Source organism: Raphanus sativus, chromosome 9 (genome assembly GCF_000801105.2).
Source record: "Raphanus sativus cultivar WK10039 chromosome 9, ASM80110v3, whole genome shotgun sequence".
Classification (NCBI taxonomy): Eukaryota; Viridiplantae; Streptophyta; class Magnoliopsida; order Brassicales; family Brassicaceae; genus Raphanus; species Raphanus sativus.
Genome location: NC_079519.1, coordinates 2484098 through 2497273, shown reverse-complemented (window position 1 = coordinate 2497273; position 13176 = coordinate 2484098). Strand labels below are relative to the sequence as shown.

General features: G+C 36.3%; 5 protein-coding genes across 5 annotated transcripts; all 5 read right to left on the bottom strand.

Moving 5' to 3' along the window:
- Positions 1 to 782: 782 nt before the first annotated feature.
- Positions 783 to 2488, bottom strand: LOC108838029 (uncharacterized). The gene is made up of 6 exons (XM_056993519.1): positions 2330 to 2488; positions 1933 to 2029; positions 1622 to 1843; positions 1448 to 1544; positions 1312 to 1374; positions 783 to 1213 (listed from the first exon to the last, which is right to left on the bottom strand). Exons 1-6 carry the CDS (start codon positions 2344 to 2346, stop codon positions 1014 to 1016), a joined length of 696 nt encoding a protein of 231 aa, XP_056849499.1. The 5' UTR covers positions 2347 to 2488; the 3' UTR covers positions 783 to 1013.
- A 363-nt stretch (positions 2489 to 2851) lies between these two features.
- Positions 2852 to 5976, bottom strand: LOC108824499 (DNA (cytosine-5)-methyltransferase DRM1). Its single transcript, XM_056994235.1, has 12 exons — positions 5912 to 5976; positions 5624 to 5678; positions 5413 to 5529; positions 5250 to 5343; positions 5109 to 5158; positions 4904 to 5003; positions 4769 to 4815; positions 4561 to 4674; positions 4356 to 4452; positions 4116 to 4213; positions 3359 to 4039; positions 2852 to 3291 (listed from the first exon to the last, which is right to left on the bottom strand). The coding sequence occupies exons 1-12, from the start codon at positions 5974 to 5976 to the stop codon at positions 2854 to 2856; spliced, it is 1956 nt and encodes a 651-aa protein (XP_056850215.1). The 3' UTR covers positions 2852 to 2853.
- Positions 5977 to 6556: 580 nt separating this feature from the next.
- LOC108824251 (uncharacterized) lies at positions 6557 to 8258 on the bottom strand. Its single transcript, XM_018597633.2, has 7 exons — positions 8126 to 8258; positions 7651 to 7766; positions 7509 to 7571; positions 7335 to 7382; positions 7147 to 7200; positions 6993 to 7056; positions 6557 to 6891 (listed from the first exon to the last, which is right to left on the bottom strand). The coding sequence occupies exons 2-7, from the start codon at positions 7759 to 7761 to the stop codon at positions 6782 to 6784; spliced, it is 450 nt and encodes a 149-aa protein (XP_018453135.2). The 5' UTR covers positions 7762 to 7766; positions 8126 to 8258; the 3' UTR covers positions 6557 to 6781.
- A 333-nt stretch (positions 8259 to 8591) lies between these two features.
- LOC108823332 (cytochrome P450 704B1) lies at positions 8592 to 10974 on the bottom strand. The gene is made up of 6 exons (XM_018596510.2): positions 10666 to 10974; positions 10376 to 10591; positions 9833 to 10132; positions 9349 to 9735; positions 9076 to 9276; positions 8592 to 8997 (listed from the first exon to the last, which is right to left on the bottom strand). Exons 1-6 carry the CDS (start codon positions 10939 to 10941, stop codon positions 8818 to 8820), a joined length of 1560 nt encoding a protein of 519 aa, XP_018452012.2. The 5' UTR covers positions 10942 to 10974; the 3' UTR covers positions 8592 to 8817.
- Positions 10975 to 11516: 542 nt separating this feature from the next.
- Positions 11517 to 12841, bottom strand: LOC108823334 (NAC transcription factor 29; the record flags this gene model as incomplete). The annotated part of the gene is made up of 3 exons (XM_018596513.2): positions 11517 to 12055; positions 12138 to 12418; positions 12505 to 12841. Coding segments are annotated over 3 exons (987 nt in total), but the record flags the coding sequence as incomplete, so codon positions are not given.
- Positions 12842 to 13176: the final 335 nt, after the last annotated feature.

Sequence of the window (13176 nt, the reverse complement as noted above, 5' to 3'; positions counted from 1 at the left end):
TTACATGATTTCAGTTTTTCATTTATCAAAATATTTTTTTATAAATTTTATAAATTATTTTTAAGATCAACTATACCAGAAGACTTACTTGTAAGTCGTCCAGTCGTCTAGAAGACTTACTTGTAAGTCGTCTAGTCGTCTAGAAGACTTACAAGACTTACTTGTAAGTCGTCCAGACCCTAAATTTAACCACTAAACTAAATTGACTAAAATTAACTAACTAAATAAGTTATAAAATCAAATTAAACTTGCTTAGTGTTTATTATACACATAAATAAACACATTTGGGTAAATTTCATATTTTTCAAAAATACTTTTATGCTTTCCAAAATCTAACCCTAAGAACACATACAATACTACAACATATGTTGGCAAAACCTAAACCAAAGAATATCATGACTCACTATTTTTACTCATCTATGTTGAAAACAATTCACTTTTGTTATATTTTAATTTATAACACTTTTAACATATCTTAATTACATGATTTCAATTTTTCACTTATCAAAATATTTTTTAAAAAAATTATAAATTATTTTTAAGATTAACTATACTGGACGACTTTCAAGTAAGTCGTCTGGCCATAAGACTTATTGGGGTTAAAAACGTAAAAAAAAAACTGTTTTTTTTTGTTTGGTCATAAAGGGTTGGTTGTAATTTCAATAGTCTTTTAAGTTACTTCTGCATTTGATTCAAGTTTGGGTATACTTTTGCATTTGAAATCAAGCTGTGAGTTATATTTGACAATTTTCCCTAGTAACTATGTGGACAAGTTTTTGGGGACAAAGGCACGTGTAAAGGCAGTTGAATTAAAAAAATATTCGTATGACTTGTTGTCTTATACAAAATTATCAAGAAAGTTGGCATCTTCCTCTTATTTCCTTTTTTGATGAAACAACACTCGGTTACAACATCAAACATAACTTTCTCAGAGTTCAAAATCCGTCTAAAGCCTTGCACCCACCATTCATTGTTGTATGCGTTTGAGCAGAGCTGATACTTGATATATAGCTTTACTTGTAAGCTACTCCATAGATATGTGGTCTTGTTATCCACGGGAAACTATACATTGACACCGTCTCTATTTCAGCACCACCGCTGAAACCAGCTTCCAAGATGCACTCTCTCGTGTTTCTTGTCAAATGGCATCCATCTGCTAATATCTGCTGCAATGGATCCAACAGTTTCTGCAAACGCCTGAAGAGAGAACCATCTGCTATCACAAAATAATTTAGGTTTTAATGCAATTTGATATGGTTAGACCTCTCTCTCTTCATATCTAATTATCTATATGAACACATACTTATGTACCTTCTGCTGCAACATGTTCTAAGAAGATGAAACTCCCTCCTGGTCTCAGCACTCGCTTGATTTCTAAAATTACCATAAAAGGGCTAGTTTAGAGATATCAGCAATGATGCTTTTATGATTAGGAAGAAAGAAGTACCATTGAGTGTTTTAGTGACATCAGAGACAGTACATAGAACAAGTGTTGCAACGACTGCATCCACTGAACCATCGTCTAATGGTATAGCCTCTCCTACCTAGTGAAAGAATCAGAGAAGTAACATTAGAATCAGTGTGTATGATGCAGACAGACAGATCGTTAACCAATACTTACTCCTTGCATGAATCTAAAGTTTTTGGGATTCAATCCTGATCTCACAGCGGCTTTGCGTGCATACTTCTTCATTTTAGGGTTTGGATCCAACCCAATAAGGTTTACATTCACATTACGAGCAGCGAAGTATCTCATATTAGGACCTGTCCCAATACCAATCTCCAACACCTTCTCATCTTTTGCAGTCAGTTTATCAAACACCTTATTCTTGAAAATTTCAATCTTTACCAAAGAAAAAAAAAACAGAGGAAAATTCAAATAAGTGTGTGATTCTTGAGGAATCGGTCAAAAGATTGATGCAAAACTCAAACCTCATCCCAATAAGACTGCATCGTGGAGTTCAAAAGCCAAGAGTTAAGCCTTCTAAAATACCTCCGGCCTCTGCGGATGATGTGCTCCTGGAACATCCTGAATGTACATTACCAAACTCTTAACACTATATCACTTCTTTACAAGAACTCAACCTATTCTGAATGTACATATACCAAACTCTTTAACACTATAACACTTATGTGCAAGAACTCACTCATATCAAGAACTGAACTTCCAGATGTAACTAGATAAAAGTTAGGTTTATTTCTATGTCTTCTGCTAATCTATGTGGGATCTATTTCATGATAGCTACAAGAAATATTCACTGTATTGAATATGTTTTGTGAATTTTAAGAGATATAAACGATCTGAGAAAAAAATAGATTGCATCCATACCTTTGAACAAAAAGCATTGTGAAGAAGCTGTGTAGTATCAGTAGAAGGAAGAGTTAGAGGAGGAACCTCAAGTAAGATGAGTGTTCTGGATCTGAGAAAGAACATGGTCTCTTTAAGCTTCACCTAACGGTAGGAGCAAAGTTACATACTTGGGGAAAGGTCAAGTCAATAAGGAAACAACAAAGAAAAGAGGAGTTTGGCGAAAAGAGAAGGAAAAAAATAAAATAAGCCTTCAAGTTGACTTTCTTAGTTCCGACATTCTGAAGACTTGTTTTGTTTGAGTAAGACGTCATCGCTTCTGTCATCATAACTCATAAGAAATCTTATTTGATGAAAATCTTGAACTTACATGACTGGTTGTTAATAAAAGACTAATCAGCATATTTGACCTTATATATATTGGTTTAGTATGGTTTCATTTTGTCTAGCGTAGTAGTCCAGATAGGCACAAAAAGAAGCAGCATAGAACATACAAGTTTGAACGCAGCTCATGCAAAACAGTGATCTACACAAGAGATATACTCTTATCTCCTCATTTTTGAGGCTTTGCGGCGAACAGCCTCTAAAATCCGGCAGTAGTCATAGAAGAGTGATGATTGGTCTCCTTCAAGTCCGTTCCTACTAACCCTATTAGCTCCAGCTAAATTGTTACAGGGGCTACCGCCTATAACAAGGTCAAACCCTCCATACTGGTCCATAAGTACCTCTATCTTATGGTCGTCTAGCTCTTCAACATTTGTAAACTCTATCAGATCACCTCTTTGATTTGTCTGCTCCCAAAAACTCCGGAATATGTTCCTGTTGACTTCTGAAATCTCAACAGATACAACTAGATTCATCGGTATCTGAAGACGGTGAAGTGCCACTTCTCCACCACCTATGCCCGTGAAAAGTGACAAGACCTTTATGCCTTTTGGGTACAAAGGCTTAAGGACAGACAAGTGATAGGCAACAGTATCAACCTAAAGGACAAAATAAAAAAAAAGTTTAGACCAAGATACTTGAACTGACACAAAGAGCCTTTACTACCTGAAATGAGTTGCCTAGAGACTTGTAACGGTCCGTTCTGCTTATACCACGAGTATGGTTATTTGGGAAACCTAGAAGCCTTTCCATCTCGTAAGGTTCAAGTGGGGCAGCTTTGTTCTTACCAACCCAAACCAGGTTCCATTTTTTGCACTGATCTACGACATCTTTCTGCACAGCTGGGTCACCCTCATGTTTTTCAAGACGCTTGCGTATTCTGTTTGTGAGCTGAGCACTGGCGATGCAAGTCAACACACAGTTCAGCTTCGTTCGTTTATCCCAAGGAGGCCACCATTTCTTGGTCAAAGGAAACTCTTCTTGTATGGTATAGTGTGGTGTGGGTTGTATCTCAAACCTGTTCTTGATTGGGAGGTTGTGAATATAACCTCTCTTCCTTGCAGCAGCACAGAAGTACAGAGAGTCCACAAATTCAGGTTTGATGTCGTACAGGTGACTAGACATCTTGTCCCAAACACCTTTGGGTGTCATTGCAACATTCTCGTAGTAGAAATATGGGGGACCAAGAGCAATATTAGGAATAGGGACTGGCCTCTCAGTTATAAGTCCAGGTTCCTTAGGTACACCAAACCCGATCATTGGATTTGGTAGACGGATGAGCTCTTCATCGGTGGCCATGTCAGTGTTCAGCTTTCTCCTTCTTGACGGTGGCTCATTAATTCTTCGCTGCTTCACGCACAATCAAAAGGTCAAGCTTCAAACCACATATTACACATATTCAAGAGGACTTAAACTTATTTACCTCTTGTACCTCAGGAGCTGCCCAAAACTCATCTAGTTGCCGTGCCATTTGAGCAGCAAAAATGAAGTCAACTATTTCTGCCAGACTTGCAATTTCTCCTGAAAAGTTTGAGAAGAAACATGAATAAGCTGCGAGGAGACTGATTGCACCTATGAGAGAAATAAATGCAAACATCTAACTAATATAAAGATTAAAATAATAATAATGTAATGTATCAATAAGCTAGCTTTTAGAGGTTACCACATCTCTCTAAAGCTATAGAAGCCTCTTTCCTTGGATAACCCATTTTGATCAGATCTTGCAATCTACCATCTTCATGGAATGAGTTTAACTCATTCTGTTATTTTTTTTCCAAAAATAGATAAAGAAGACAATGTTATAAAGTCTACATCTACAAAATGTAAAATGATAAACGCATCGAAACTCAGAACAGTCTGGTATATACCTCTTCATCTGAGGATGATAAACCTGAGTAAAGATTGCCGTCGTCATCATTATCATCTGATAAGTAGTTATTGTTGATGTCCTCATTCTCTGTTCCACGCATTTTCTCTGCCTCCTAAAACAGCAACAAGGCTTCAGTACGTGAGACATTAAGTGCATTTTGTTGTCTGATGTCAAAGATACAATAAATAATCAGAGTATCTACTTACTGCGTAGCTAAGAAGTGTATTTGTTATCTCCTCTAGATTTTCTTCGCCTAGATATTATCAAACACGGTTTCAGGATACCACACTGAAGTTTCCCAATTCCTTGTAAAAAAAAGAGAGTAAGAGATATGTCATTACCATGTTCTTGTATTACTTTGATCACTGATTCCTCAGAAAACCCCATACCAATAAGCTCATCTATGAGCTTAGATTTAGATGAACTAGCTTCAGAGCTTGTCTACACAAAAAAAAAAAGCATAGAATGGAGTTAAAATTACATACCATCAGGCTGTGACCACAAGAGAGAGAAAAAAAATATGATGAACATAAAGAAGAAACTCACAGAAATCTTGAAGAGAGTTTCAAGAATCAACATAGGTTCTGGATTTTCTCCTACAAATTGCTAATGATTATTAACAGGACACAGAAACGCATATCTCAGATAACACACACACAAGAATAAATAAATAAATAGAATTCTAACCGCCGGTTTCTTCAACAGCTCTACCGATCATTTCGATGGAGTATCCCATCTCAATAAACTTAGCAATCGTCTCATCCATATGAACTACGTTTCTCTAATGTCATACACAAAAAAACAAACATAAAAATATTCATGTTTTTTCTTTTAGAATTCAGAAACAAGCTGGTTGAATAATTGAGACTTTGGATATATAATTTACAGGAGGAGACGATTGGAAGTTATCAATTTCATCATCTGTATTCCAATTTACATCATCGTCATCACCAGCAGAATGTTTTGCCTGAAAAAAACATGGAAACTTTTCTTTTTATCATAATTTCCATACGATATCAAGACTTGCAAGTATATGAGAGATTATTCAGCGGTAACATTACCATTTTCTGCAATAAACTTGATGTATACTTAGCCGTGTCCCAATAAACAACAAACCTGCTAAAACAAACATCATATATTGTATTTTTTGGGATTAAGAAACAATAGTCTCTTAGTAATCATACATTCAATATTAGCTGCATGGAGCAGGAACAATGGTCTATTTGTCTCTAGACTTTCTAGTTTCTACCCATAAGCAACAACAAGACTCTCAGAATCCAAAGGGAGAATTTAAAAAAAAAAAGAAGATGGAGATCATGTTCACATGGTTGCATGGCAGCGAGAAGAACCTTACCGGAATGTTCGCCTGAGGAGAGGAGCCGAGCACACCGACACACCGTAAATGATATACCATTTATTTTTTCTTAAATATCACTTCATAACTACTCAGTGCACTCACTCCCCCTCCCACCGTAAAACTTGTACAAATTTGGTAGTAACACGTCAGTCACTTGCTTAAGTAAAATGCCAAGTAAACATATTAGTTGTCAACCCCTCTATGATAGCTTATTACCACGTTCACATTTAAAAAAAAAAAATAATAATAATCTTACATAATAGTAAGATCGACTTGCATTGATCTTTCATCATTGTTGTTCAACACCTTGCCAAATAAAACATTTTATAGTATTTCATATTCAATAAGAAATCCAATTGAGTTGGGATAGTAAGATGTTCTGAACAAAATAACATGTTACTCGAGATTGATTGGCCGGTGCTACACGAAATGCATCTATGAGTCGGCACCTTTGACCACAAGGTACTGTGAACAACACACGTGAAAGAGGAGAGGACGAAGGGAACTTCAAGGAAGGCGAGTCTTTCTATGTTTTAGATCTAACATTTGCTCTACAAAGCTCCATTTTTGTTTTAACTTACTTGATTTGAGTAAAGATGCCAAGATTGGTGTTCAGATGAGTAATAGAAAGAGGGTATTTGATGGATCATTAAAAAGCAAACCATTTTGCAAATCGTCAAATAGACGTTTCAAACAACTACTAGGTTTTGTATGGTGTGATACAGATTTGCTGGTGCCCAAGTATGTATGGAATAAAATGTAAAGAGAGAGGGAGAGAGACTCGATATTACTACGACCGTTTGCATAGCAGCAAACCTGGTCGCTTATTCTTCTGTAAAATTGACTTGTGATATGTTTTTGTTCATGACTTGATGTCTTCTTTCGCGTCAGCAGTATCGTTCCCTCCATCATCCTTGGCAACTGATGCGCTAGCTTGGTCATCGAGAGGTTCGTTGTTGTCAGCATCAGCGTCTGAATTTTCACACAATGAATGACTTTGAGTTTATATATGTCAAAAATGGAATCAAGAAAACAGGGATTGTGGATTCCATTTTATCTTATAAAAGCATCACCTTCAGTGTTGTCGCCTGAAGATAAAGCCATCCGTCTAGCTCTAGGCTGCTGGTGCGGGGTTGGCTGTTGCGTGAAACAGATAGATTTCAAGACAAAACAAAAGAACCAAGTGGAAAATACACAGAAAAAAAATAAGCGAGCTTTCAACTTTACCTGCAGTTTTGGTCGGAGAGCTTCCAAAGGCCCTTTAGGCTTTTGTCCTTTTTGCTGATTAAAATGATAAAATTCAAGTTATTAGCTTCTTCTTTCTTTGCAGTGCATTACTTACAACACAGAAAGAGACAGTAGCAGGAAGGATAGTAACAAAAGGTTGTTAGTTAGTTAGTAAGCAAAATAATCACCTTGCCTAATGCCCAATCAGCAGAGTCAAAAAACGCGCGCTCATGATCCTTGAATGAAACATGAATAACAACATCTGAAATTAGCTTTGCTCTAATTGGATCAAAAAAAATTATAGTTTTTTTTTTCTTTTGTATATATCAAAGGTGAAAAAAACAAAAAAAAAAAGCTATTACCTTGGATATCAAAGGAATCTTCTTTGGCAACAATCCTCCATACTTTTTCTTGATCGCATTTTCCTACAGTGATGGCCAACAGTCAATAAACAATGAGATCATAACTACTATTAAACAATGCTCTGTAAGTGGTGGTGGTTACCTCTGACTCAGATGATGGCTGTTTATGAATCTCAGTTTCATTCTTGTTATCATTTTGGTCAACAGGAGGTGGATTATCATCAACAAGCTCCTTTCCCTTGACGTCTTCCATAACAACTGGTAAATTTACAATAATTAGTTAAAGTCTTCACTACAGTAAAAAGTCCTAATCTAAGGAGTCAATAGGAAGAACTACAGGAAAACTTCAACTCTAGAACACAAACACACACATATAATGTCGTTATCACTACTACAAAAACTCAAAACTACTCGAATTTATTTTTTTTGAAAAAAGTCCACTCTTTTTTTTTAAATTTCAGATGCGAAACTCTATAAAGATGTTGATAATAACAACATTAAATCACACTTGAAAGTTTTACTTTTGCATTGACAATCGTTCACAAACCATACTCGAGGCAGGCGCACATGATCAGACAGAAACAAAAATAAAATGGTCGGATCGGCAAGAGATTTACCGAAAGGTGGATGAGGAACGCCGGTTAACCGTGAAGAGATTCCGACGAGAACCGGGGGTTAGATCGGATCTTGTTTAGTTATGTGAGCTCCACGTTCCACGATGACAAATGCCTCAACTTAACGCAGCATATCATTCTCTCCTAAACTCTTTGGGCCCTTCATGGGCCGAATTTTCCAATCATATCAAAGATTCAATATCCAACATTGTTGGACCGATATGGAAGTGACATATTACATATTTGGTTTAACTGCATTTAATATATGATCGAACTCAATATTTACATAGAAACAATTTTTTAAAAAATTAAATTTTGGTACATGATTGTTTTATTAAAATCTTTACCTTATAGTTTGATCTTGGCATGATCATTTCAAATGATGTTGTTCATTCTAATAGAGATAAATAAGTTTTCAGAATTTTTTTTCATAATTCTCATAATACTATTCATAACCAAATATAATTAATTTATCAGCAAAATCATAACTTAAGATTTTTTATTGAAAAGAAGTTATCTACTCACCAAGTTTTAGAACATGAAATTTGACATTATATATTCACTTGGACAACTGTTCTTCTTTGATAGTCTAAGAACAAAGTGTTTAATAAAGTTTTGTATATCTTATCTTCTTGTATCATTCCATACTGTATTAGACACTTTCCCTTTATTGTTCTCTCTTTTTATTTTTTTGTCTATGAACGTCTAGAGACGGTAACTTTCAAACCATGCGCCATAGATAAGATAGTCATCATCCGATACTTGACAGGGTGATTTGGCACCAAATGGAATCTATAGAATCTGCAAAGAATTGCCATTGCCATCTTCATTTGTAGATAAGCTGAATCCTTTCCCAAGCATATCCTAGGTCCAGCCTGCATCACTCACATTTCTTCATGTTGACATATTTTCATAATCCATTAAAAAAATTGTATGTGTTTGTTTGCTTATACCTGAAATGCTGTGAACTTGAATGGGGAAGCGTTCTGAAACATCCCATCTTTAAGCCATCTTTCAGGTTTAAACGTAGCTGCATCTGATCCCCAGTTGTATTCCATGCGACCCATCGAGTAAGGAACATATGTTACCATACCTCCTGCTTTCACCTTTGTTCCATTAGGTAATATATCATCTTCTAACACTCCTTTTGGATCCTACATTAGTTTTACTTTTAAGTCCCTAGTACTTCCCAAGATTTTGATGGATATTAATAGTATGATACATACCTGAGGAACCGCAGGGTAGAGACGAAGTGTTTCTGTTACCACTGCGTGTAAGTAGTGTAGCTTTCCTAAGGAATCATAATTTAGCATTCCTGCAAACTGTGTTACCCTCTCGTTAAAGGACTTGAAATCCTCTGTATCGTAATGACACAACGGTGTGTTAGTCTCTTCTGCCTTGTCTCTTTCGAGTTCTTTAAGCTCTGAGCAAAGCTTCTCGGCGACATGTTCATGCATCATTATCATGTATATAGCCCAAGTGAGAGTTGTTGCTGTTGTATCTCTTCCAGCAATAACAAAATTGAGGACTATATCTCTTAGACTTTTCTCAGTTGATTTGCTGTCAGGATCGTCGCTGATCTCAATGAACCTCGAGAGTATATCATGCTTCATCTATTAGTACATTTTGAGAAAGAAAAAAAAATTGTTAATACGTGACAAGGGCATGCATATATACATTTATTTGAGTACTAACGTTTTTTTTTGTTACCTTGATGTTGATGGAAGGAGATTTATGTGCCTCTAATATCTCTGCTTTCCTTCTTCTTATCATTGAATAGGTGAAATCATCGACGACTTTTATGCTCTTTCCAAGTAGTGCCTCAGAGCCTATGTTAAGGTACTTTTTCATCTTCCAAAGAGGGTCTATGAAACGAAGTGTTACAATTATATTTGCAGTATCGAAAGCCTTAGCAAAGCGATTCTCTGGTAACTCTGGAGCTAATGTTCCTATCTCCACACCAAACCCCACTTTACATATGGAGTCTAGAGTCATTCTCATCAACAATTCCTGTAGCCAAAAATATTTGGAAACATACGACATGTTCACAGATATGCTAGTACCGGTCTTGAGCACAATCGGATAAAACATTCTTCTTGACTTCAGATTTTTTTAAATTATTATATATAAGATTAATGGTTCCCAAATTTTTTCAAATTTCTTTTACCAAAAAAATAATAATAATAACTTTAAAATATTTATAACTTCATAAATCTCAGATCGGGTCATGTTCATATAACTGGTGGACTTTACCTGCATGTCTACTTGTTGGTCTTTGAAAGAAGCTTGACAAAGGACGGAGAAGAGCTTGAGGCTGTACTCTTTAAACACTACGGTACTGAAGTCTCTGAGATTCTTGGAAGCAAACTCGAAACTCGCGGTTTTCCTCTGTTTCCTCCAAAGCTCTCCATCTGAATTGAAGATCCCATCTCCCAGCAAAACTTCCATATACGAATGGTACGTCTCTCCCTTATTACAAAAAAAAACATAAATGAAAATGACATTAACACTTATACACACTAGTAAAAGAGTTTGCTTCTCACCTTTGGGTAGTTGGAGAAATTGGTTTTGAGAACGTGTTCTACATTGATGGGATCTGCTATGTATGTATAAGTGGTGAAGGGCATGGGAACCACTACGGTTCTTGAGTCGTAAAGATACTCAACGAGCCAATCGTGCATTCGGTCAAAATTGGTCAACTGCTCGATGGCTGCTCCGACCAAAGGCCATGTCTTGGGACCTCTCTTATTCCTCTGTCCCCATCGGTGCACGAAGATCCAAGATGTCACCATGCAAGCTAGAACGATCCACATAGACATTTTTGTTCGCCTCTTTCAATCTGAAAAATAAGGACTAAAGACTTTTTATATCTCTATCTGGTTTGTTTGGTGATCAGCCAAAGCATGTGAGCAATCTACCACTTAGCTACCAATCTTTTCTATTTCCTTCTTTGTAGAAGTAGTTCACTTCATTAGCGTGTTATAGGATTCTTTCTAAAACTAGTTTGGTCCTCTTGGTTTTGGTAAACCGTTTTTAGGTAGACCAAAAAACGGTCAAAATTAGCATGAAAGGCCCACAATTTTGTAATCTTACTTATGATAAGTTGCTTTCGTTCCATTATGTTTTGAGTCTGCGTAGACCGAATCAAAATGAGGTTTAAAGTACGATGATGACAAGTAATTAACATTCGTTATCTACATAAACGACAAAGATAAGTACCATAAATGCATTGCATCTGGCGTTGATTCCTTCCACCACACGCCATCGACTTTTTCATACCAAGTTAACGTCGTCCCAATCTCTATTTTGTTATCTTTCTTTAAAAAACAACAACCATATAGTACACAAATATTATTTGTTTATTGGTTAGTATAACGTAAATAAACTCCATGACTACGTTTGAACATGCTGAAGCAGCTTAATATTAATTAAACATTATCTTTTCGTTTCACATTCATATGCGAGAAAATATAAAGAATCACAATTTGGTTCTTTACTAGTTAATATTTTACAATCTTCCATGTTCATTTCTTCCTTCTTCTTCTTCTTTATACCAATCCATCACTAAAACTGAAACATGCTAGCCTGACGATGATGGTTCAAGATCTCGTCTTGGTTAATCTGTAGATCTCCGAACCAACCAGACTCGTTCGCAATGTTCGGATCAGGACTATGGAGATCGAATGGTGTTAAAATGTGTGAGATGGGTCCCATGTAATCCATTTCTAGCAAATGGGCAAGCGAACACGTTCTAGGAAGCTTCGTCGACGTCATCATCGTTATCTCTTCCTCATTTCTTCTCTCTGCTTCGTTCGTAACAACTGTTAACGTCTCATCGATTTGTACTTCGTCCATGTAACCCTCTCTCTCATCCAGAAGCTTCCCTGCTCCTAGTCTCTTCTTGTATATCCTACATAGTACCCATTCATCCAACTGCACCAAAAACATAATAAGACATTAATTAATAAATTTTATCTTATGAAATAAAACACATGATTTTGTTTTCTCTGCATACCCTCATCGAACCGTTACGTTTGGTTGATGCTTTACGTGAATCGTTGAGACGGTACTCGTGCATGATCCAGTCAGTTTTGATCCCCTTGGGAGGTCGGCCTTTGTAGAAGACGAGAGCTTTCTTGACACCTACGTTACATGAACCGCTGTAAATGGCTTTGTCTGTACCGGTCGCTTTCCAATAACCGGAAACAGCTGCCCGGTTCGGACGGACTCCGTTCGGATACTTTCTGTCTCTGGGGCTGAAGAAGTACCACTCATTTTCTCCAAACTCTGTTTTCTCTGTTTACATTTGAAAAGCAAGTAAGAGAGTTAACATCAACGGTAACCCATAAATATTATATGAGAAATGAATAAGCGGATCGAACCGGGTAATTGCCATGGGTCGAACTTGTAGATATCGACTTCTGGTATGATCGAGACAGGGCATGGTCTGGACATGGTTTGGTTTTTGAGATAGTAAACGATGAGTTCTTCGTCGGTAGGATGAAACCGGAAGCCTGGAGGGAGTGCAGTGTTGGGATTCATGCCTATGGTTTTGGGGTTGTGTTTAGTGTTTGATATTTTGAAGGTTTGTGAAATGTTAGAAAGCCGAGAAGGTTGGGGTTTATATTCTTGAGCTTTCTGTCGTTTAGTGTGCGTCACTTCGTTCTTATTGGTTGGTACATTGTCATTTAAATAATAATTGGTTTTGTCCTTCGAATGTCATATCCATTATCCCTAAGACTCTAGTCACATATTTTTGTTTTTTTTTCTTCCATATAAATATAATATTGGGATTATACGAAGAGAATTTGTCTAATAATTCAGAGTAATCACGGTTAAAGAGCTCAAAAAGGAATTTTGAGTTAGATCATGTTTTTTCATGATAAGCATGTGATCCAAAAAGAAAAAGCAATAATTTATTTGACACTAGCTATTTATTTTGTATAATGGTGAGTTTTAATCTTTACTTTAAAGGTAAATTGTACTTTTCTTGTTTCCCGATAACAATTTTCTAGATTTTTACACATTTTAAAATCAAAATTTAATTATAGTTA